This window comes from Cryptotermes secundus, unplaced genomic scaffold (assembly GCF_002891405.2).
Source record: "Cryptotermes secundus unplaced genomic scaffold, Csec_1.0 scaffold1475, whole genome shotgun sequence".
In the NCBI taxonomy this organism is placed as follows: domain Eukaryota; kingdom Metazoa; phylum Arthropoda; class Insecta; order Blattodea; family Kalotermitidae; genus Cryptotermes; species Cryptotermes secundus.
This window is the reverse complement of record NW_019731600.1, coordinates 123,402-148,127: the sequence shown is the minus strand read 5'-3', so window position 1 is coordinate 148,127 and position 24,726 is coordinate 123,402. Positions and strand designations below refer to the sequence as shown.

Genomic DNA, 24,726 nt, shown 5'->3' with positions numbered 1-24,726 from the left:
TTTTCAATTCCTTTCTCAAATGTGGGTCAGTGTAGAAGAATTGTGTACCCAGCAAGAAATAAAGACCTCATTATAACTACAACTTCGGTCGGCAAGTGTTTCTTCGCTGTTTATATCTAATGATATACAAACAACATTTGTTTAATATGTGCTTCGCCAGCAACCTTCAGTATTTATACTGCAGTAGTGAATATTTTCCTCAGCAGAGGCACTGCAGGGGAAAAGAATAATACCTTACGTAAACCCGTCAGTCGCAGGCTGCATATTTTTGCGGGCCTCTCTACACTCTCTATCCAAAGCTGCTCTAGTCGTACCCACAGTAGAATTTACAAAATTTTCAGTACCTTATGTTAAAACATTTGTCCCGGCAATAATCATGCCTGCAGACAGAACCTACTACCTAGAATTCCAGATGATGGAAAAAGTTCAGAAACCCAATAATTCTGCAGAACCTACTTTGCTGATTTTCGACGAGTTTATTTCGCATTCGAAAACCACTGTCTTTCTTCCACGTTCTTGGATGTAATAATTTTGAATACATATATTGCATATCACATTCACTTGTACGAGAACACACATAATAATTTTAAGTGCTTTACAAAGACAAAAGGGACAATTACATGACCAAGACAGAAGGGTATTAGAAATTACAGATAATAGAGTAAAGTATGTTACAAGAAGAATTTCTAGCAACATGAGAGTCTAGACCTAAGAAATTTACAAGAACAATTACATAAAGAAGGTAAAAAAGTCAGCGAGAGAAACACAAGACTGTTAGAGGATTGAATGTAGCTGCAAATTACATTACTGACTGAGGCACTCACCCTAACATAACTGGGGTGCATTAAAAGTAGAGTGGGCATCCATAAGTTAACAGTAGTAATAGTAGTAGTAGTAGAAGTGGCGGTAGTGGTGATGGTAGTAGTGATGGCAGTAGTAGTACTCGTACTAGTAACATTGATAGTGGCGATAGTGGCGCTAGTTCTAAGTGTAGCACTAGTGGTAAGAGCGGAAGTTACAGTGGTAAACAAGTACTGTATTATTCACGAAATATGATTATGATGGCAAATCCTAGATGATGAGACAAGGAGCACAGACTGAAAAGAGGCGGACAGTAGATGGGTAGAGCAAGTGTCACGTAACTTCGAACAAGGCCAAGAGTAACCTTGAATGCGCAGAAGAAAAATTTCAGACAAGGGGGTGGGTTCGAGGGTGTGAGAAGTGAGAGGCGGCCAGTTGTTGCCTGGCAACGCTTTGATCGAATCCGTTATAATAGGATCGTCGGTACTAACAACATTAATAGCTTATTCACATCTAGCAAGAAGGCAGCTTCTTACTTGAACAGCCGAAACTGAACTCAGAAAATCTCGGAGATACAGAGTACTAATAAAAATAAGGTTGAAGAATCTGCAGAAAGCGATATGTTAATGTAAAAAGGGCTGCAATATCAGAAGAGCTCTCTCGACCTCAGAAATGTTGTCCAGTTTCAGTTTCACCGAAAATAATTCCAGGTGAGAGGTATGCCCATAATAAAGTAGCCACGTGCACTATTGAGTCAGACATTCGTGTATACATTCTGTGAGCCCTTATCTCTGAAATGTGTAATAAATCATATAAGGTGCCTCGTGTAAGTAAATTTCTGATATTGGTTCCTGTTTGTAACGAGGTTTGCCGTGACACCAGTCATAGTTGCTTAGTGACGAGTTCGTTCAAATATTTCCTCTTCATCTTTAAAAATCATGGATATAGTTTTAGTGACAGATTTAAGAACGACAGTTTTTTTTTCACATCTGCACACTCTGTGTAAGGTGATACCCTCTCTACCACGGCATGGCACTCCTAGGCAATATCTGTATTAGTAGCAAAATTTCACCAGAATGAAAGAAAACTCTAGTTTTTTTTAAGTTTCTTGGGGTTGGGTGAGACAGTCTACTTGGTACGTCAGCCACTAAATGGCCTATTGTGCCAGCCCGGGACGATAGATAATGATGGATATGGAGCAGTTAGTGGAATGAGAATTGGCAGGGGAAACCGAAGTACTGGGAGAAAACTTGCCCCAGTGTCACTTTGTCCACCACAAATCCCATATGACCTGACCTGGTTTCGAAGCCGGGACATCGCGGTGGGAAACTGGCGATTAATTGCCTGAGCTATAGAACGGCCTTGAACAAATCTCTAACTCAAGCACATATCGATGCCGGTTAAAATTTGTTCACATCGTTTGTGATATGGTGATTGTATGGTGGAGCAGAGAAAAGAGGTTTTAATGACAGGGTAAGGCCGGTCTCAGCTCCTCCTTTCTCGTCACTTTGCTTAACAGATTTGCGTAGAGTCGAGCGACTGCCGGTGCGTGTCCATCTTACCCTCACACTCATAGATCATTGAAGGTCGCGGTTTGAGGGCCGGATTCTTTGTCCCACCCCTTATACTCATACCCTCACATTCATACTCATAGTCATACCCTCACGCTCATAATCAGATTCAAACCCTCACACTCATACTCATACCCCCACACTCATACTCAATCATACCCTCGCACTCATACTCATACCCCCACACTCATACTCAGTCATACCCTCACACTCATACTCATACTCATACCCTCACACTCATGCTCAGTCATACCCTCACACTCATATTCAGTCATACCCTCACACTCATAGTCATACCCTCACACTCATACTCAGTCATACCCTCACATTCATACTCATATTAATACCCTAACATTCATACTCATACCCTCACACTCATACTCAGTCATACCCTCACACTCATGCTCATACTCATACTCAGTCATACCCTCACACTCATACTCATACCCTCACACTCATATTCATAGTCATACCCTCACACTCATACTCATAGTCATACCCTCACACTCATACTCAGTCATACCCTCACACTCAAGAGCGCGCTAGCAAAATCGCCAGAAAGGAAGATGTGTAGCGATCTAAGGTGAGCGGATATAATCTCTCCTGCATCTGTGCGGCATTGGTGAGACAGATGAGTTTCATAACATAACTGACTCAAATATCAGTGCTCACAATATCGTTCTTTTCTTTTCATTTTGTATCAGAACATGTCCCTCCACATGAGAAACCTTCCAGTAACAACGCCTACCAGTATTAGTTAGAGCACCCGCGTGATACATATGTCGGAGAAGTTGCCGCCTGATCACGGCGATCCCTCTACTCCTATGTTTCTTAAAGATCTCTTGGTGCTGTGTACTCTTCACATTGCGTTATTAGAAGCTTCCGACGTTTCGTGGGGAGTTATATCGTACATCTTCGCTGTGCAACGGTGACTTTCCATATCATGATATTACTCCCTCTTCGTTGGCCCAAATATTCTTCTGTGCCCTCTTTTAAATACTCATTATTTTTATGGGTTTTATATGTTCAAAATCATCCCCCCGTAACCCTGACACACTACTTCATAACTATCTTGCATTCTCCTGTCTAAATTCAAAACTAGGTGTTCAAAACATGTGGTCCGGGTTCGAAAGGAAACCCAATCGACTGCAGGCCTGCAACTCGGCTCAGCTCAATGGGATTTCGTACTTTTCTCTAAAGGTACCTTAGCCGAATTCTGGCCAAATGCCTTAAATTTGGCGAGGAACTCTTTTTTTTTTTTAATCTCTTAGTGGGGGGTGGATTCCAACTGGGTCCACTCGGTACGGGGGCCAAAGATTGGCCTATTGTAGCCTGCCCCGGGTGATTCTGATGATGGAGAATTTGATGGAATGACGATTGTCAGGGGAAACCAAAGTACTCGGAGAAAACCCGCCGCAGCGCCACTTTGTCCACCACAAATCCCACTTGACCAGACCCAGGATCGGACGCGAGACGCCGAGGTGGGAATCCAGTGATTAACCGCTTGAGCTATGGCGCGGCCTGAGGAACTCTTCCTTTCACGTCCTCACTAACAGCTTCTCTTTGACAGTATATGACACATATAACTGAGGAAGCGTTGTTAAATGAACGAAGAAGAAAGATGCGGTATCAAATCCCCTAGATAATTCAATTCTTGTCTTCCGTTTTTGAATAATTCACTGAACAGACCAACAAAGCCACTAACTCTACAGATTCATGATCATTCATTCAAAGTACGCTTTAGGACAAGGTGGGTAAATTCCGGAATTTGTTTTTTGGGCTCCCTTTTACTTTGGCAGCATGATTCATGTCACTGTAGTTTGTTTGACTGTGCATCCTCTGGCCTATATAACTCTCGCCGCTTTATAGACTATCGATCCGTAAAGCAAATCGAAGTTCGCGATGTTACCTTCCATCACGATAAGGAATCACGAACAATTGTATTCGCAGTTATTTCATGATCAATGTGACATTTTCGTTGAAATGCCTGCTGAATATGTGACGTCATTCTCACGTACACTCAGCTAATGCAACAACGTGTCCTTCTTGCTGCAGAACCAGCGTTAATCGGCCTGTGGTTTCTCAGATGCGAGGTATTAAATATTACTACGGAAAGTCAAAGTTCTTCAGAGTTATTACAAAACTCATCACTCAGTAACGCCCTGAAATACTTGTGTCCAGTTAAACTCTGAAATATGAGTCTTTGGGATTTTAACAGAATGGTCTGTATAAATATACTGTGGCGAGAATAATCATAAGCATTTCCTTCTCCAACCTTTATTTATAGTGGCATTGATTGTTTGATAATTCCTGTGTGCGTTACAGTACGACCCTGTGACGTTGTATGGGTTAGGTCCCATCTGATTACCAGTTCCCTGTTGTACTAATGCTCCTCCAACACACTTCTCTTTACCTATCCGCTTCCTTTACGCCACAACCATTCTTCTATTCACGGTGTTCTCGTAGAAACAGTGATCTAGACTCGTATTCGAGGGTACTCGGTTCTAATCTTGCTCGAGAAACAGGCTATCCTGACTGTGATTTTTCTTCAGTTGCTCGAGTAAAATGCCGGGAAACTACAGCGATTGGGCCACGGCCGCTCTCTTCAAATTCGTATTTCATCTATTACTGAAAACGTCGCTAAGTAACCCAGAAAAACACATTCATTATCAGCAGAAGACTCCCTGTTTTGCCCCATTATCTCTTCTTTAAAACATATAATTTTTCCTATCCATACATGAAGTCTGTTATTAAATTAGTATTTTTATTTATAAATTTCATACAATAAATTTATCCTTTCTTACATACTGCGTTCGTCCTCCAATGTTCAATTCTCATTCAGCGTACACCAGTACGTCATCACTTTCCGGCATGCGTGTCTGTTGCCTCCTTAAACCTACTACATCTGTCGCCTCTGATAAATAAAGTAATTAACGACTATATATTTATTAAGAAATAATTCATACATTTATTGTCCTTCGGCTGCTCACAATTTAATATCACTGCTGCAACAAAGTGCTTAATTTTCTACTTGCTCTATTTTTGTTGTTTTATTTCTAAGATTCCAAACAACATTTATTCGACTACCAATGCATTGTATCTCTCTGTCATTTACATGAGCTACCCAGAGTATTCTCTCGGAATTCTTCACCTTTGAAACAGTTGGAAGGGAGTTGTGTGGGGCAGGGTGAAACTGAAGTTATAAGGAAGCTAAGTTGAGAACGGAGGGGCGGAGGTGTTGAATTTTATTTGATGCCTGACCTTTATTTCAGTCAGACTCACAGTAGAAAAGGAAATTAGTCCTTTTACTTCTCAGAGATGCTTCTTGAAAACTGAAAGCGCGACAACGAACAGCAAAATTTGACACAGAGATTCCAATAGGACGAACTGAAATCCCTTTCAGATCGGAGAGACGTTAGTTTTTAATCTGAAGAAATTATATCAAATTTTAAACCTTAAGTTTGTAGGATTGTTGTAGAAGAGCCAGAAATACAAAACACTGAATATCGTCAATTTCAATACGCATTGTTTAATTCAAGGAGGGCTATGCTATTAGGATCTTCTTTCCGAACATGTAGACTGATATTTTCTCTGAAACCTTGGACAGCAAAGTCAGACAATGATAACCTCAAGACTGGCCTCACCTGTGTAAAGTAGTAATAGTAAACCGTGGTGCCTTGCTCCGCAAACTTCTCGGCGAACAGGTTGGTGGGGCAGATGAAGAAGTAGTCGCCCACGATCTCTGCAATCTTCTTCTGGTTTATGTATCCGTCCCCCAAGTGTTCCCAGTCAGTGTACTGCAACACACGAGACAACACGTCAGCCTCATTTTCTTTACATTTGCGGCTTCACACCTCACTAGTCGCTGATAGCATTGCTGTCCTGTGGGATATCAGCAAAGGCATCTTGTATCGGTATAAAGAGAAGTTAGAGCAAATGAGATTCGGGAAGTGCTTGCTACCGTTCAGTTCAGAATCATCTACCTTTTGTTTTCCTACCTGAAATCCTAATTATTTAAATATGTTTAACTATAATAATGGGCCGGTATAGGGCAATCGGTAGAGTGACTGACTACGGGCTGGAAGGCTAAGGGGTCGGAGTTCGAATCCTGGGAGAGGCAAAAATTTTTCTCCTCTCCACATCTCCATGCAAAGGGTAACGGCGGCTCTTTCCGCGGGGTGTGAAGCTAACCACTCACCTCCAACTAGTGTCGAGGTTAAGAATACTTCGATCTATACATCCATCCTCCATACGTTTTGTGGAGAAGTACTTAGTTAAGTACCTGTTTTAGATGAGTGTGTATCGTGGTCCTCTGCTGTAAGGGTGGAACATATATTAAAAGTTCTTGAGATGGAAGTGATGAAGAGGTGGTTCGAATTTCAGAGAGACGAAGTAACAAATTGGTAGAGACCGTTGTATAATGAGGAGATTCATAATTATTAAATCTTTCTTTCCGGACACTTTTAGGATGATCACATTAAGATGAAAGACGTGGAGGAGGCGGTGGTGATATAAGGAATACATATAAATTATTAGCTGGAAAATTTGACAATTGAGACCACTCGAGGAGATATTATTGAAATGAACTTAGAAACAGGATGTGAATTAGATTAACCTGATACGGGGTAGGGTCATGTGGCGGGTTCTGGTGGACATAGCAATGACTTTGAAATTAATATAATTTGAGTGCTAATGTATAGTTTAAATGGTATACATATTGCCACATATATGGATTAAATTTTCTCACTCTCTTATACTCTCGTTCATACATTGCTTACAAGGGCTACACGAATTTGCAGTCCCAAACATATTCCCTGTTCTCGCCATCACCAGTTGCGTTGCTTCTCCTTCCCTGCTTCCAGTTTCAAATTAATTGGAGTCTTGGAACTCTATTAATAAATTGCGCATGCCTGTACGTTTCACGACTGAATTATAGATGTTGCATCTGTCCAAATAATTATCCTACCCTTTTTTCTCCTTGGCACTACATCCCCAGTGGGCCTAGGCCTACCTCCATGAACTTCTCCGTTCACTTCGGTTTTTCTAGATCTTACGCATTCGGTAGGACTCCTTGGGCGGGTGATCAGCTCGTCGCAAGGTTTCTACCTGTACACAAACACAGAAAAACGGACAGACACAAACTGAACATCCATGCCCTGAGTGGGATTCGAACCCACGATCCCGGTTTCCAAGCGAGCGAAGACAGTACATGCCATCCTACCATTTATGCTCTAAAATTCCCCTGTAATATTGTCACGAGTAGGGTGGTACGCGTGACGAATATATCGGGCTCTAGTTCGGATGATTGGATTTATCAACACACGTACACGCACTAGGATTCCCAGTTTTCACAGTCGTATCCTGGCAACGGATCTCAGCACAGAAACTAGCATTTCAAATCACTATGAAGTCTGCTTGCTGTTTCGTCTTCAATCATTCTGGAACATCAGAACTAAAAGTTCTCCTAGACTCACGACTGACTCGTAACTGCCTGAACTGAGCTTGCTTCTGCATTCGCTTCCCTTATAAACACTCTGCACAGAACCCACTGAAAACACTGTTTCTGTTGTTGCTGACGTCATTGCTTACGCGGAAGTGCCTTTACAGAGCCGTTGTTTAGAAGCGGGTTGCATAATCCAGTTGTTCCACCGCTGCTCAGCTCAGACGACATAGAAAACACAGCCTCATTTGTTGTTGCGTAACAAAGCAATAGAATGTTTACAAATAATTTTTCTCCGCATGAACTTGTTTACCAACACGTTGCCTAGCAGTGGATGTACACGTAGCAATATTATCCTCCCATCGGTGACTAGGCCTCCAAAGTCATCTCCCCCGTTCAGGCTATCCAACTGAACATTTTCCGTGAATTTCTGATGTTCCTCATGTGTGCTACATGCCCGTTCATCATATTGTTCTCGATTGTATCACTTTAAGAATATTTGGTAATGAATCCAAATTATAAACCTCTTCGTTATGTAATTATACCCACCCTCCTGTTATTTCCTCTCTCCTGGATTCATATTCTTGCCAGCCAACATTTATTTCCAGATTCAATAAATCAATAATTTCAGGGCGAGCGACCAATTTACATTCATTCATCAATGGCTCCACAGCCTTTTGTCGGGCCCTGGTCTCTTCTTCAGGTTCGTAATCTTTTTTTACACAGTCGGTAGGGCTCCATGGACGAGTGATCAGCCCGTCGCAAGGCCGCTACCTACACGTAGGACAACACAAACAAAATAAACGTACACAGAGACATCCATGTCTCGAGTGGGATTCGAACCTATGATCCCAGCGTTTGAGCGAGCGAAGACAGTCCACGCCTCACACCGCGTGGCCATAGTGATCGGCGACCAATTCACATACTGATACAAAACTACAGATAGTATTATAGTTTTGGTATGTAACATTTCATAATAATGGAAGTTTCTTGTGTGAGGGTTTGTTATCGCCCTTACCACAACTTGTCTGGTACCCGTAACTCATTCAGTATATTTAGGACTATCCCCCTTATCTGCAGGCAGTCTCTACCCTAATCCCATTCAATTGTGACAAGAGACCCAGCCAACATTAGTTCAAACAATGACGTTAAATAGCTTAATATTCAGTCAACTGATCGACTGATTTCAATCACAATAGCCACTAACCTTGAAACAAAACAGAACATTAGCAAATACAATCCACGATTAACAATCAATTTATATTCCACCCTAAGTGTGACAATATTGGTACATCAAAATGGGCAAACAGTTGAAACAAACCAAAGCGACCAGGAGCCAAAATGGTGTTCCCTTATCTCGTATTTACTTAGGTGGCCTGTCCACAGGATAGTCTCCTAGAACGTGAGTTGCCAGCTTTACATGTTCTACTGAACTCGAGGCAGGATTGACCTTCCAGTCGAATTACACATCATAACGTAAACTGGTATATAGACTCTCCGCCCATAATGGTATAACGTGGGATGTGCTGTATTGACACCCACATAACCCATAGAAATGTCACTGCGAGGTCAACAGAAGGGAATTAGGAACTGAAGGGATATGAGAAGCGCTGTTTTAAGAAAACAGTTGTTATGACTGCACCCCATATACCGGTATTTGCTTGGAAGCACAGGCACACGCGGGATATGCAATTTATATGTACAAGGATGTCACCCTGATAAGATCACTTATAGAACGTGGGTATAGGCGTGAGTGTTGGTTTTAATCCTTTTTTATCTTTCAAAATTCGTCATTTCATACTGAAATTAAAACATTATATTAAAATCAAAATTATATTTAGTTTACGATTCTAACATTATTATATCGTGACGAATGTTACTATTTCTGGGCAACGGTTCGGTAAACACGTTCCAGCTGAAACGAATACACGCTGAATAGTCCATTGCTGGGCAACAGTTCGGTAAGCACGTTCCCGCGGTAAAGAAGAGACACAGTAACAGACGAACTGTTAGAGGCAGCGACCTCTGTTCTCTCCGCCCAGAATTATAAGGACACATGAGTCAGTTCACGAGAGTTCAGTTCAGTTCACAAGAATTCAATGATTCATTCGTAAGAGAATTGAGAAGACAGCTCAGTAGTTCAGTGTTCAGCTGTGGAGTGTTAACCTGCTGACGACGGAAAATTAAGAAGTGACCAATACGTAAATCAGAACCAAGTCCATCGCAGTGGAAGAAAAACACTCGTAGTCCAGCAAGGAATGGAGCGAGTCTCAGACAGTCATTGATTATGATCTGATATAATTGATTGTAATTGTAAAGAAGTGATAATAAATTCAATCTTACAATCCAGAACCCATTATTATTAGTCACGGAATATTGTGTTTGAAATACGCTTCTTTATGAGTTTATTAACGTTTGGTTCACGGACTTTCGTATTAATTATATTTCAATATGAGTACCAATTATTTATTTTATTTGTGCATTATGAAACTGTACTGAAGACAAAGAGTGCAAACCTCGCGGTATATTATTGGTTCTCTACTCAGTCCGCAATCTCACCCTACCTCACATCCAGTCGTAATCTTTCTATTGCCTTATTTCTTGCATAATTCGTTCACATAATTACGTTTCCTTCTGTTGTTATTTCCAACGGGCATGCATGCTGCATGCTTAATCTTCAGCACTTCGTCTGATATATCCAGGAATTCTTTGCTCTTCTTCAATTTAAAATTTTATTATCATCCCATTTATTTTCCAGGAACATTGCAGACTATATGTTTATTGAAGAAAGCAGTCTTCTTGGATTTGGCACCGTGTATAGGTGGTGTTAACCGACGTTTCGGAGGAACGTATCGCCTCCATCTTCAGGGTAGAAGGAAAACTATAAGAAATCCGCAAGCGAAGAGACCGTGAGAACCGGTAAAAGTGGATTTCTTATATTTTATCTTCTACCCTTAAGATGGAGGCGATACGTTCCTCCGAAACGTCGGTTAACACCACATATACACGGTGCCAAATCCCAGAAGACTGCTTTCTTCATAGTCACCGCCGTGAAAGCCTCAAATCTTACATATATGTTTATTGTTCTGCAACACTTCCTCCAGGCAGCCAACTCCAGGGAGGAAGGATCCTCTTGGAAGGCGAGAGCCACTCCGCTGAGAGAGAGAATCACCGCCCTTTTTGTGGAATCCGAAAAATCATTACCGTCTTCACGAGACCTTACCACTAAACACGTTCGAATGCAATCCACATTCTCGAACCCTACGTCTTCACATTCCATGCAAGTCTCATTCTCCTCTCTACCGCTAGGTCTTCCAAATGGCCACTTTCTTTGGGATCCTACTAAGTTCCATGTGAGTTTCTCATCTTTCTCTTAAATGTTATATATGCTTACTTATTGTATTTCTCTTGATTTGACAGTTTTCGGTAAAAGGTATTAATTTCTTAGCTAGTTATTCACTTACTCATGGAGCTGAGCCCTTCTGGAGAAGCCGTCAATTGTGTAGTTACTCAAGAACTTCCCAGGATTTTATGGAACCCGAAGGTTCATTACCGTGTTCACAAGAGCCATCCACTGGTCCCTATCCTGAGCAAGATCAATCCAATCCATACCATCCCATCTTAGCTACTCTGTGTTAATGTTTCATTCTCATAATATTGTATTTAAGTATCCTGTTGCATTAGTATATTATTTATTTCACATATATTTCCGTCTTAAATGCAAATTATTCTCTAGGCAATCTTGCTCACTTCGTGTTTCGGCCGCTTAGGGCATTCCTTTTGCGGCGTATTATGCGTGAGTTTTGTGTAGTTCATGAGGACGTTGCTGTAGTTATGTATGCACCATTATCTGTAGGTTCTTCCATGGTGCTAGAGTAGTCGTGTTCTTAATTCGTCTGTGTATGTAAATATTTTCATATAATGCCACAGTTCTAGCAAGATAGACGTCACCTGCTGATGGCCGTACACGGCCGAAACATGTCGTCAGGGAGAAGAATGACTATGGAGTAATTTGCATTTAAGATGAAAATATAACCAAAAAACAAACTCGGTGGCTTTAGTCCGCAAGCGAACTATACCGACCGAACGACCGCCGCTTGCCGGCGAAGTTAGTGCCAACTTTAGAGGACAGAGGGTGTCGCGTTGTCAGCGCAATGAATCCCCACGACCGTTAATTTCGGTTTTCCAGGCCGGAGCCGCTTCCTTTCTGTTCAAGTAGCTCACCAGTTATCCTCACGAGACTGAGTGGACCTCGTTCCAGGCCCACTCCTTGTCAGACTGGTGGCGCTGGGAATCGAATCTGGGACCTCTGGATCTGTAGCCAGGAACTCTGACCACTAGACCACAAATGCGGTAATATGTGAAGTAAATTTCATTTTTCATAATCTCTCATCTCCTGATTCCAGATACTGGTCGTCATCCTGTCTCCAAACGGCTTCAGTCAGTTCCCTTCCCTCAGAGATTACATAAAACGATTTTATAATTTTGCATCACGCTTGCGCAGAATTGCAAATTATGCTACCCACCATACATGGAAGCTGTCTCCCCACCACATTATAGGAGTTCCAGATATTTGAGAATCTGTTCTAATCTCAAGTAAGAAATTCTCTACATTGTTCCGTTTACTGAAAACTGTGAAGCGTTGAAGTACGAACGTTTCAACTCATTCCAGCCAGCACTTACGGTTCGATGGGGCATCCAAAACAGATTTGACCTCACAACATAAATGATTCACGTGCAGCAACTCCAGGGCAGGTAGCTGACAGTATGAATAATTTGTAGCTGTCCTGTGCTCAGAACGGGTGCGAGCAGCCGCTCAGTGTTCTCAGTGGCAAGTATTCCCCCAAATATATCAAGATTTACCTCATACATTTCATTATAATTTCTTTATTAAGTCAGACTTAATTGTGTGCCTTAGTTTTTATTCCATACTCTAAGGAAATTGTGGATTTGATTATGTACTGTTCAACTGTGAGACACATTACTTATGAAACAATTATGCCTATTTTATTGAAATTAGGTATGGAGGTCATGATATCAAAACTGCCTCAGCGCTATAATTTGAAGCCCTCTGTGATCCATTGATCAGAGTTCCCGGGTTCGATTCTCAGGGCTACCAGTTTTTCTGAGAAGTAGTGGGTCTGGAACGGGGTCCATTCAGCCTCGTGAGGATAACTGAGGAGCTATTTCAAGGAAATAGCGGCTCCGGTCTAGAAAACCGAGATTAACGGCCGTGGGGATCCGTTGCCAAGATCACGCGAAACCCTCTATCCGCAAAGGTTGGCATTAACTTCGCCGAAAAGTGGCTGTCGCTCGGTCGGTATAGTTCGCTTGCGGCCTACAGGACACGGAATTTTTTTAATACAAAGATTTACCTCATACATTTCAATATATTCTCTTTATTAAGCCAGATTTAGGCCGCGCCATAGCTCAAGCGGTTAGTCGCTGGCTTCCAAACGCGGCGGTCCGGGTTCGATCCCGGGGTCATGTCAAGTGGTATTTGTGGTGGTCAAAGTGGCGCAGGGACAGGTTTTCTCCGAGTACTTCGGTTTCCCCTGCTAATCTTCATTCCACCAAATTCTCCATCATCATAATCACCCTGGGCAGGCTACAATAGGCCAATCAGTGGCCGCCGTGCCGAGTGGATCCAGTTGGACTCCACCACCCACTAAGCGAATTAAAAAAAATTAAGTCAGATTTAATTGTGTGCCTTAGTTTTATTCCATACTCTAAGGAAATTGAGGATTTTATTATGTACTTTTAANAAAACCGAGATTAACGGCCGTGGGGATCCGTTGCCAAGATCACGCGAAACCCTCTATCCGCATCTATCATGTCATTAAAACTGCGTCAGCGCTATAATTTGAAGCCTATATCTTAAAATCTGTGGTGATCATATTCACTTTCAAATTTGATCAGTAATATTACTTTTCAATATAGGAATAATGAATTAAATACAGCTGTAGAGTTTCTGTGTTTTCTCGACGGTAGGAGCTGATGATATTAATCCTATAAACGGTTACTACAATTTGTAGTGCAAGTCATAGGCAAACCACAAACATGGAATTAACACTCAAAATAATAATAAAATGTAAGATTTGAGGTTCTCACAGCCGTGGTTATGAACATATCTGCATTCCGCAGTAAAACGCCGTGTAGTCCGGTGAAAGAAATCGTCCTTTCGGAGGATCGTGTCGCTTTAATGGAGACGAAACATCCGTTACCTTTCAAAGGACAGCACGGCATTATGTCCTAGAAGATATAACATCTTAGAAATGAAAACGTTCATGGAATATATTAAATGAAATTCCGAAGTCCAATCTGCAGGTTCCTAAGTAAATTTTGCAGAAATAGACAGATGGACGCGAATCTTAGATCAAGGAATAACACTGAAGGAGGGTAGAAATGTATAAGAATTTGATGGCGGAATCACCGAGCAAATAAAATAATAGAAAACACTAAGTAGCAAATACATTCTGAATACGGGGAAGTACCACAGTTTGTTTGTTGTATCATTAATTAAATACACGCAGCAAGCAGTAATTAGATCTCTTCATAAACAGGTTGTTACGGCCATGCCATAGCTCAGAGCGGTTAGTTGCTGATTTCCCAACGCGGCGGTCCTGGTTCGAGCCCAGGTCAGGTCATGCGGGATTTGTGTTGAACAAAAGGGCGCTGGGGCAGAATTTTTCCGAGTACTTCGATTACCCCTGCCAATTCTCATTCCACCGAATCCTCCAGGTTCATTATCATCATCCGTGGACGGTACAACAGGCCAATTAGTGACCGACGTACCAAGTGGACTCAGTCTCACCCTACCCCGAGAAGCTAGAAGAGCACTTTGTTATCGACACACTAAGTTCGAAAGGTGATTGGGGGAAAATTAAGCAAAGAAGAATCACATGCTTCCATATTTGTTGAAATATTTTAGTTCGTGGCCAGAAAGCGCTGTTGGTTGTGTTTTTCTATTTCTGAATAAAGAGAGTGACGTCATACTGACGTCGAAAATAACAGGAATTATGAACGAGACGTGGTACGTCACCAGGTGCTACGGGCACACGGAACTTCTGGAAATATGAATCCAAAAATAGGACGTAGCGCTTGGAGCTTTCATTGGAACTCGTTCACAGCTACTGCAAGAAAGCAGCGGTGGAGCTCTGTACAGAAAGATCAGAAATGCGTTTTTCGTAATTTTGTGTCTGCCATTGTACTGGATGTTGGCACGCTGTAGCGTAGTTCGTTCAGACACCATACCGCAAGCCAGAATGTATATGTCAACACATCTGTGTATTGTTGATTTCCAACTAAGAAATGTCATGGTAGTACTAGCATTGTTGTGGTTAATAGCTGGTATTTACATGCTTGTCACATCAGTTCTTCACTTAGGGACTATGAGAATTCATAACCTGACTACCAACGGGATAGGGTAGCATCTGTCAATGCACACATCCGCCTCTTCCCCACCGTACCTAACAGACAACAAGGGTCCCTTTGCGAACCACGCTACTGAACAGCTCATATCCAAACAGCGCAACAAGAAACCCCACGGGACACCTCGGTTTTGAAGCAACACATTGCGATCGTCATATGTAGTGACAATCTTAAAGTGTGGCACTCCGCTTGAGGTGAATACATGGCCTTATTACGCTTACGCTACTATCATATCGTCACGTATGCATGGGTAAACGTAACGGGTTCTGGACGGGATCATTGGATTTATTGACAACTCTCTTAATCACAACGAATTATAACAGCTCACAGTCAATGGCTGCCTAAGGTTCACTTCATCCCTTACTGGACCACGAGCGTCTTCCCTTTCACTGCCACTGACTCTGTTCTGATTCCCGGCTCACTTACTTCTGGTTTACGAATGAATTGCGAATCACTTCTCATTTAAGAATCAATGCCGAATGAATCAATTCTGAGTCTGAGTCTTATGTTACGGCCGGCGGTCAGTCTGCTAGTCTGTCTTGGAATAAAGCACCCATCTGGGGCTTACGACCAGATACTTATTATTGTCAGACATTTGCGGGTTTGTTAATGTGGGGCGCTCTCTCAGACGAGAGGACGGGTCTGTCGTTTAGAATTGCTGCTGGCCTTTACCAGAGCAGTCATTCTCGGGTCCGAGTCCCACGAAACTCATGCCCATATTTTATTCTCTCATATTCAAGACTTCCATACTCGTCGCCTCCTACGACTCAAAGGACTACGGCGGAGGTATTCGACCCCGCCTTCACACGGGATTATCTGTAAGTCATGAATCATTGAATCAATTGTCAAAGTCGAAGTCACATTGCGACTGACTGTCAGTCAGTCAGTAAGTTTCGGTATCGAGCCCCTTCTGGCTCTCATGACCAGATATTTATTAGTATTTGACAGTTACGGTCTTGTTTTTGTGGGGCGCCCTCTCTGACGAGAGGACGGATCTCTCATTTGTACATGCAGCGCAGTCTTTCTCGGGTCCGAGACCCTTGAAACTAGCGACCATATTTTACTGTCTCGGATTTGAGACTTCCCTTTTCGTCGCCTCCTACGACTCGCAGGTGAATCAATTGCTCTCGATGCGGACACTTATATAGTCTAGTCTAGCGGTAAGCTGGAAAATGTTCGTTGCTTCATCGTATCCGCGGAAAATTTTCTTGAATCTTCGCTGACACGGATGCGCCTTCTGTACTTAGTTGGTCTCAGACTCCACCTCCACTTCTCCATGGAAACGTGTGTAAATTTCATAGCAACGCTCCTGTTCCCAAAAGTCTACACGATTCCAATTTCCTATCCATGGACACGCCCTTCAAACACGCAGCGACTGTTTATGTCTAAGAATCATATCTCCGCGGTAGCACGTTTGCCAGTTCGTTTCTTAGAAACGGCTACATGTCACAATATTTATGCCTCTTAAATTTCGCCGATGGATGGCTGGTAATTTGTTAGCCTGGCGGCACCAATAATTTATTTGCAGCCCTACGTAAGATTATTATTATTATTCATTTTAATTATTATTACTGTCGTATCTACCTTACTAACCTCTGTAGGCCAGCAAATAGAAAACAATATTTGTTTAAGTTGTTATATGACACGAGCTCTCTTACTTTAAGTGACGAACACAAATAACAAATACTGGAAATAAAATTTCTTCGGAAAATATTAAGACCTAAGAACAATAAAGTAATCAGTAAGGTAACAAGTCGTGGAGGCCCATAAGGTTATGACACGTCGAGGCTCCCACATTTTTCTAGACAATCGGCTCACAGATGGCGGTGAGGTTGTCAGCCTTACGCGCCGGCTGCCCTTTACCCCCAGGAATATTCCTGGTACTAATTTCTGTTAGAGGCTGAGTAGACCCGAGGGCCACAATACGGCTGGAAGGATTAGGTAAATTGAAAAATCTGATGACCTCATCGGGATTCGAACCCTCGACCTTCCGGCTTGTAGCATAGTGCCTCAACCAAGTAACCTACTGCCCCCCCCAAATAAATCAGTAAATTAATATATACAGCGTGGAACTCAGTGATTTATATAATCCTGTAATATTGATACGAGAGTGATTTCTTGTATATAACATGGATCAGGGGGACATCATTAATAAAACATTGTGGTAGGAAAACCTCTTGAAAAATTATTATTTTTAATGCCGAGAAGAAGAATGAAGGATAATTTTGAAATGCATTTTAAGGATCTCAGGATGGATCAGTGTGAAGATGTATTTATTAGCGAGCTTTGCTATTGAAACCTCTGATTATGTCACGAGAGTGTTCATTCTGTTCTGACCTGCTTTCTTGCCTGACCTGAAAAACAATGGCGTCCCGCTCCAGGCGCGTTGTATTTTTGAAGATGAGGTTGATGATTTCCAGGAACTTGTCCCGTTTCAGAAAACTCGGATTATCCTTCTCAAAATAGTCCAAGAAGTCGTAGAGGATAAAGTAGGTCCCTGCAACACACAGAAAATATGCATGTGTTATCAGGAATTATCCACTCATCGCTGTACAGACATTCTTCAAGAACAGCTTAGATTTTTATTGCCTTGTACCTCCCTCCGTTCAGCCTTGTGAGGATAATTGAGGAGCTATTTCAAGGAAATAGCGGCTTCTGTCTAGAAAACCGAGATTAACGGCCGTGGGGATCCGTTGCGCTGACGAAGTGACACTCTCTATCAGCTATATTTGGCACTAACTTCGCCGAATAGCGGCGGTCTCTCGGTCGGTATAGTTAACTTGAGGACTACATGCCACGGAGTTTATTTTTGTTTGTATCTTCCTCTACATCGCAGCTTTGTTATTATTTGTCTATGAGATTTTGTACTGCGTATTATCCGATAGTGACGTAATTGTTACGTCATTGTTCTACATATGTCTTCAGCATACGTCCGGTATTCGCACACCGGTGGGAATTTCATACTGGGTTAATACTTCTCTCTTTAAGGCACAGGAGATGCACGGATAATGGTGTAGACCAAAGTGACATGTTATTTCATTTATTCATCAATGGCTCTACAGCCCTTTGTTGGGCCCTGGCCTCCTCTTCAGTTTCGTAGGTAGAATGAACCACACAGCGCAAGGAACCACGTAATGTAAACACACATTGACCATTGGCTCCCGACAACATGAAAGAAGAGGGATTTATTCTCTAGGAAAATGGTAACATCACGATACTAACATGGCGAGCCAATGCAGCAAACAGCAGAAGAAATCTGACGAAGCCTATGCATGGTCTACCGCAGTGACGGACATAAAGCTACTCGCAGCTTATAATACTTTGAAAGATCATTTTAAATTAGGTTTAACCTCTTGTTGTATATACGAGTTTATCACGTGTACGATTTTTATTCTCATTTTGTTTTATTGTCAATTTACCCAGTGCTTAGTCTAGATTTTTCTAGTTTGTGAACTGAATAGGAACTAACTTGTACGAAACATTTATAAAAATGGGGAGGTTAGCCTTACAGTTCAGCATTGGATGTGAGAAAATTGCAGCACGTGAAGATGACCCATTTGAGATCGAAACGTGTGGTGCCTGTGGGCACGAGGTAGCGTAGTTGGTTGAGGGGCTATACTACAAGCCGGAAGGTCGCGTGTTCAAGTCCCGATGAGGTCACTGGATTCAATTGACCTAATCCTTCCAGCCGCACTATGGCCCTGGGGTTGACTCAGCATCTAACAGAAATGTGTACCAGGAGTTAATTAAATTATTTTCCTGGGGAGTAAAGCGTGGCCGGCTCATAAGGCTGACAACCTTACCGCCATCTGCGAGCCGATTGTCTAGATAATGTGGGACCCTCAACGTCTCACAACCCTATGGCCCTTCACGGCTTTTTCACGGATAGCTTTACTTTTTTTTTACATGTAGTGCCTGCTATATAAATAAATAAGTAAATAAATAATAAAGAATTGTTGCGTTGACGGTAAAAATTGTACTCGTATATGTTCATTCATAATCATATTACACAGACGGTAGCTCTCTTGGGACGAGTGATTAGCCCGTACCCACACACACAGAAATCCATGTCTCGAGTGGGATTCGATCCCAAGATCCCAGCGTTCCAGCGTTCGAGCGAGCGAAGACAGTTCATGCCTTAGACTGCGGCTACCGCTGTGATCGGCGCCATGTTGTTTAGTATTCCGATATATTTACTCATGAAATTTCATTAATATATTGCATATTGATGACGTCTTTTAATAAAGAAAAAATAATAAATCGCTTGAGATATTAATCCAAGAATCATTCCTCGAGCGAGATTCAAACCTGCAACTTCTTGAATAAAAGTCATGAGTTACACAAATGTTCTTGGATTATTTTTACTGCGCAGTTTGGACAGCACTAATGTACGAATGAAAGATCTTATCTGTATCATAGACGTCAGGTCACGTGCGGTAACCTACTTTCGTGAGAAGAATAGCTTGTGACACCTTGATTACAGAACGGATCGTAGTTAAAAAGACTGAAATACATTACGTGCGGATTATGATCAACTTAATATGGCCTAGTAGATGCTAATAATAATAATAAGCCACTGGGCTTCACTGTAATGCTGTCAGTTACGTCTACCGCTTGCAAGTCCATCATGAGGCTTCCCAGTTCTTTGCCATTATTCAGCAGTATCGACAAACCGAGGCTTAAACTGGCGTGAAGTTCCTTGCTTAATTTATCATCTGGACGTAATCATAGCAAAAACTTAGAAGTTCATTTGGTTCCATGAATGACGCCGAATCGCTTGACACGTTTCTACGTGCAAGTAGAGAACTAATTACTACTGAAGCCCTGCGAAGCAACTGGATACGCATGGGATCTTTTCTCTGTCTCTTGGGACTTGTAGTTTTCTCCTTACCTTCTTACCATTTATTTTATATCAGTTAGTTATATAGGATATTGGTGGGAAAGCCAGAGAGAAAGAGACCACTAGGAAGACCAAGAAGGAAGAGGGTGAAGATGGATCTCACAGAGACAGGAGGGGATGGTATGGACTGGATCGATCTGGCTGAGGATATGGACTAGTTGAGGGCTCTTGTGAACACGGTAATGAATCTTCGGGTTCCATAAAATGCTGGGAAATTTTTGAGTAGCTGCAGAATTGGTGGCTTCTCAAGGAGGGCTCAGCTCCATGAGTGATGATGAGCAATTAGTTAATTACGTCGTACTTACAGGGACAACTCTACTTTACCTTACCTTATTTAACGTTTACGTTACGATCTCTTGTGGCCAAAACTGCTCTGCACTACTTCTGCAAAAGAAAAAGCTGTCCCGCGTGTAAGCACACTCCATGGAGGTGTATAGAGGAGTGGAAATGATAACTCAGATTCAAGATCCGGCCGCTTTTCATATGGGGGTCAGCCCCTCCCTCTGTTATCCATTTGTTTGGAGGATGGGTGGAACCCAGCGTAGATCTGGATCCATTGAAGAAGAAACCAACGCATGCCTCTGTCGGAAATGGTTGTTATTATTATTATTTGCGGCACGCTGTGGCGTAATTGGTTGAGACACTGTGGCCGCGGGTTCGATTTTCGTTGATGTCATTGATTTTTCCTTTCAGTTTACCAAATCCTTCCAGCCCCCAATATGGCCCTGGGGTCCACTCAGTCTCTAACAGAAATGAATACCAGGAACATTCCAAGAGAGTGAATGGCGCCGACGCGTAAGGCTGACAACCTCACCGCCATCTGTGAGCCGATTGTCTAGAGAAAATTTTGGAGCCTCGACCTCCCACAATCCTATGGGCCTTCAAGGGCTGTTACAGAGAGAGCTTTACCTGTTTTTACCTTATTATTATTATTATTATTACGTGTTAGACTGTGAATATCAATGAGGTTTTGAATTGGTGACTCAATTTATTGACCACCTACAGATCGTAACTGCAAGTAACTATAACATCACTACAGCACCTGCTGAGCCTTCTCAGTCTGCTTGCACTAGTCGTTTCCCGGTAACGGATCTTAACAATGGAGATGTTTCAGCTTCTGTGCTCGCGTCGTTACTGTCGGGCGAATATCCCGCAACAGCACTAAGTCTGCTCTCACATACTCCCTTACAGCTCTGTACTCTCTCTCCAATTGTCCTCCTTATAACATCTCATCACCGCTTATTATTGTACTCCAATCCTTTCCGTGGGAGCACGTTTGTTTGCGAAGGCTTTATTCAATAACGGCTGCGTATATTTGCGTATTATGAAATTGTTGCCTAGCAGCGGATATTGTCTCGTCTTTACCCAGTAACGGGTCTACACGCTACATTATTATTATTATAAATTAAATATTTATACGTTTCATTCCTCAGTTCTCAATAACACTTAGATTTATGTTAATGAAATTATTATTATCATTGCTATTATATCATTTATTTGTTTGTTTACTTGTCTGCATTGTTGTGTTTTCCCCCAGTGCTTGCCTGTAATTTGTCTTTAACTTTATGTTGTGTTTGTCCATAACGTAATTACTTGTATCTACACTGTGCTCTGTCTGTAATTGGCCTTGCAGCTGTTTACTCGGCACATAAATAACAAAGAATTAAATTGAATTATTATTATTATTATTATTATTATTATTATTATTATTATAAATTAAATATTTATACGTTTCATTCCTCAGTTCTCAATAACACTTAGCTTTATGTTAATGAAATTATTATTATCATTGCTATTATATCATTTATTTGTTTGTTTACTTGTCTGCATTATTGTGTTTTCCCCCAGTGCTTGCCTGTAATTTGTCTTTAACTTTATGTAGTGTTTGTCCATAATGTAATTACCTGTATCTACACTGTGCTGTGTCTGTAATTGGCCTTGCAGCTGTTTACTCGGCACAAAAATAATAAAGATTTGAATTGAATTATTATTATTATTATTATTATTATTAAATATTTATGTTTCTTTTCACTTCTAAATAACACCTAGTTTTATGATAATGAAATTATTATTATTATTGTTATTATTATCATTTATTTGCTTGTTTGTTTACTTTTCTTCATTACTGTGTTTTCCCAAGAACTTTCCTATAATTTATTTTTGACTTATAATGTGTTTGTCTAATGTTTGTATAATGTTACACGTAATTACTTTCATCTACACTGTGCTAAGTTTGTAATTGGCCTTGCGGCTGTTAACTTGGCACATAAATAATAAAGAATTGAATTGAATTGAATTGATTTGAATTGAATTGAATTGAATTGAATTGAGTTGAATTATCCTCATTTTAGGTGCATTACTTAGAGACTCTGTCAGTATGTAGACTTTATAGTGTCGGATGGTAGGATACCTGAAGAAGGATTAATTCAGAAAGGATTTGGAAGGAAGCGGTCGTTACTTAACCGAGATTTTATCCTGGTATTTGTCTGGAAACACCGAGGAAAATCGCGAAAAATACCTCAGTAAGGATAGCCAAGCACCTCCCGAATACCTTTAGACCGGCCTGATGGATATTGTCAACATTGTAAATATGGCGCTTCATGTCAGTAACTTGTCGTCATCAGAATGTCCCTGTCACATTGTCTCTCCCTGCCTCTCCGTTGCTGAGAACAGCGCTCCTACTTACCAGCCGTGGCGCTGTGTCCACGTGTAACTCAGTGCGACTAACTTTGTTTAAGCTCGACGCTTTGATGCCGCCCTCTCACCCGCCTGTTAGCAAGTACTGGAACAACTTTGATTCAACAGATTGACACCCTGCTTCAAAGCGAAACACGGACAACTTCTCAACACGCGCCTGTACGGTACAGTCTGTGTACAGACTCAATCGAGCCAAAGAATTGTGAAGAAAACTATCTGTGTAAATAAAATACTATTTTGCAGCATGTTCTGTATGGAACCAATTGACTATTATGACGCCCCCATAAATAGCGTCCTACATTTCATTCGAAGTGTAGGATTAATGAAGGTCTAATTAAAGGAGAAACACAGTAGATCATTGAAGATCGCGNATTATTATTATAAATTAAATATTTATACGTTTCATTCCTCAGTTCTCAATAACACTTAGCTTTATGTTAATGAAATTATTATTATCATTGCTATTATATCATTTATTTGTTTGTTTACTTGTCTGCATTATTGTGTTTTCCTCCAGTGCTTGCCTGTAATTTGTCTTTAACTTTATGTAGTGTTTGTCCATAATGTAATTACCTGTATCTACACTGTGCTGTGTCTGTAATTGGCCTTGCAGCTGTTTACTCGGCACAAAAATAATAAAGATTTGAATTGAATTATTATTATTATTATTATTATTATTAAATATTTATGTTTCTTTTCACTTCTAAATAACACCTAGTTTTATGATAATGAAATTATTATTATTATTGTTATTATTATCATTTATTTGCTTGTTTGTTTACTTTTCTTCATTACTGTGTTTTCCCAAGAACTTTCCTATAATTTATTTTTGACTTATAATGTGTTTGTCTAATGTTTGTATAATGTTACACGTAATTACTTTCATCTACACTGTGCTAAGTTTGTAATTGGCCTTGCGGCTGTTAACTTGGCACATAAATAATAAAGAATTGAATTGAATTGAATTGATTTGAATTGAATTGAATTGAATTGAATTGAGTTGAATTATCCTCATTTTAGGTGCATTACTTAGAGACTCTGTCAGTATGTAGACTTTATAGTGTCGGATGGTAGGATACCTGAAGAAGGATTAATTCAGAAAGGATTTGGAAGGAAGCGGTCGTTACTTAACCGAGATTTTATCCTGGTATTTGTCTGGAAACACCGAGGAAAATCGCGAAAAATACCTCAGTAAGGATAGCCAAGCACCTCCCGAATACCTTTAGACCGGCCTGATGGATATTGTCAACATTGTAAATATGGCGCTTCATGTCAGTAACTTGTCGTCATCAGAATGTCCCTGTCACATTGTCTCTCCCTGCCTCTCCGTTGCTGAGAACAGCGCTCCTACTTACCAGCCGTGGCGCTGTGTCCACGTGTAACTCAGTGCGACTAACTTTGTTTAAGCTCGACGCTTTGATGCCGCCCTCTCACCCGCCTGTTAGCAAGTACTGGAACAACTTTGATTCAACAGATTGACACCCTGCTTCAAAGCGAAACACGGACAACTTCTCAACACGCGCCTGTACGGTACAGTCTGTGTACAGACTCAATCGAGCCAAAGAATTGTGAAGAAAACTATCTGTGTAAATAAAATACTATTTTGCAGCATGTTCTGTATGGAACCAATTGACTATTATGACGCCCCCATAAATAGCGTCCTACATTTCATTCGAAGTGTAGGATTAATGAAGGTCTAATTAAAGGAGAAGCACAGTAGATCATTGAAGATCGCGGTACAAAGGCTGGATTTCATGGCTCACCCCTTATACATACATACATACAAATTGCAGATCCTGTTGAACTGCATAGCTCTGACTTTGGGTTCCACTTACTGCAATCTATGTACACCGTCGGTTAATATTCTCCCGTTCTTTTCCTTCATG

The 24,726-nt window shown here is 41.3% G+C and overlaps 1 protein-coding gene across 1 annotated transcript in view; it reads right to left on the bottom strand.

Annotated features, from left to right (window-relative positions):
- LOC111867285 (acetylcholinesterase) overlaps nucleotides 1-24,726 on the bottom strand; it is a 97,619-nt gene that overhangs the window by 17,677 nt on the left and 55,216 nt on the right. The window contains exons 2-3 of the mRNA XM_023857004.2: nucleotides 17,598-17,740; nucleotides 6,017-6,169 (exon numbers count right to left, since the gene is read on the bottom strand). Of these exons, the coding sequence (XP_023712772.1) occupies nucleotides 6,017-6,169; nucleotides 17,598-17,740 (296 nt within the window). The remainder of the gene's footprint in view (nucleotides 1-6,016; nucleotides 6,170-17,597; nucleotides 17,741-24,726) is intronic.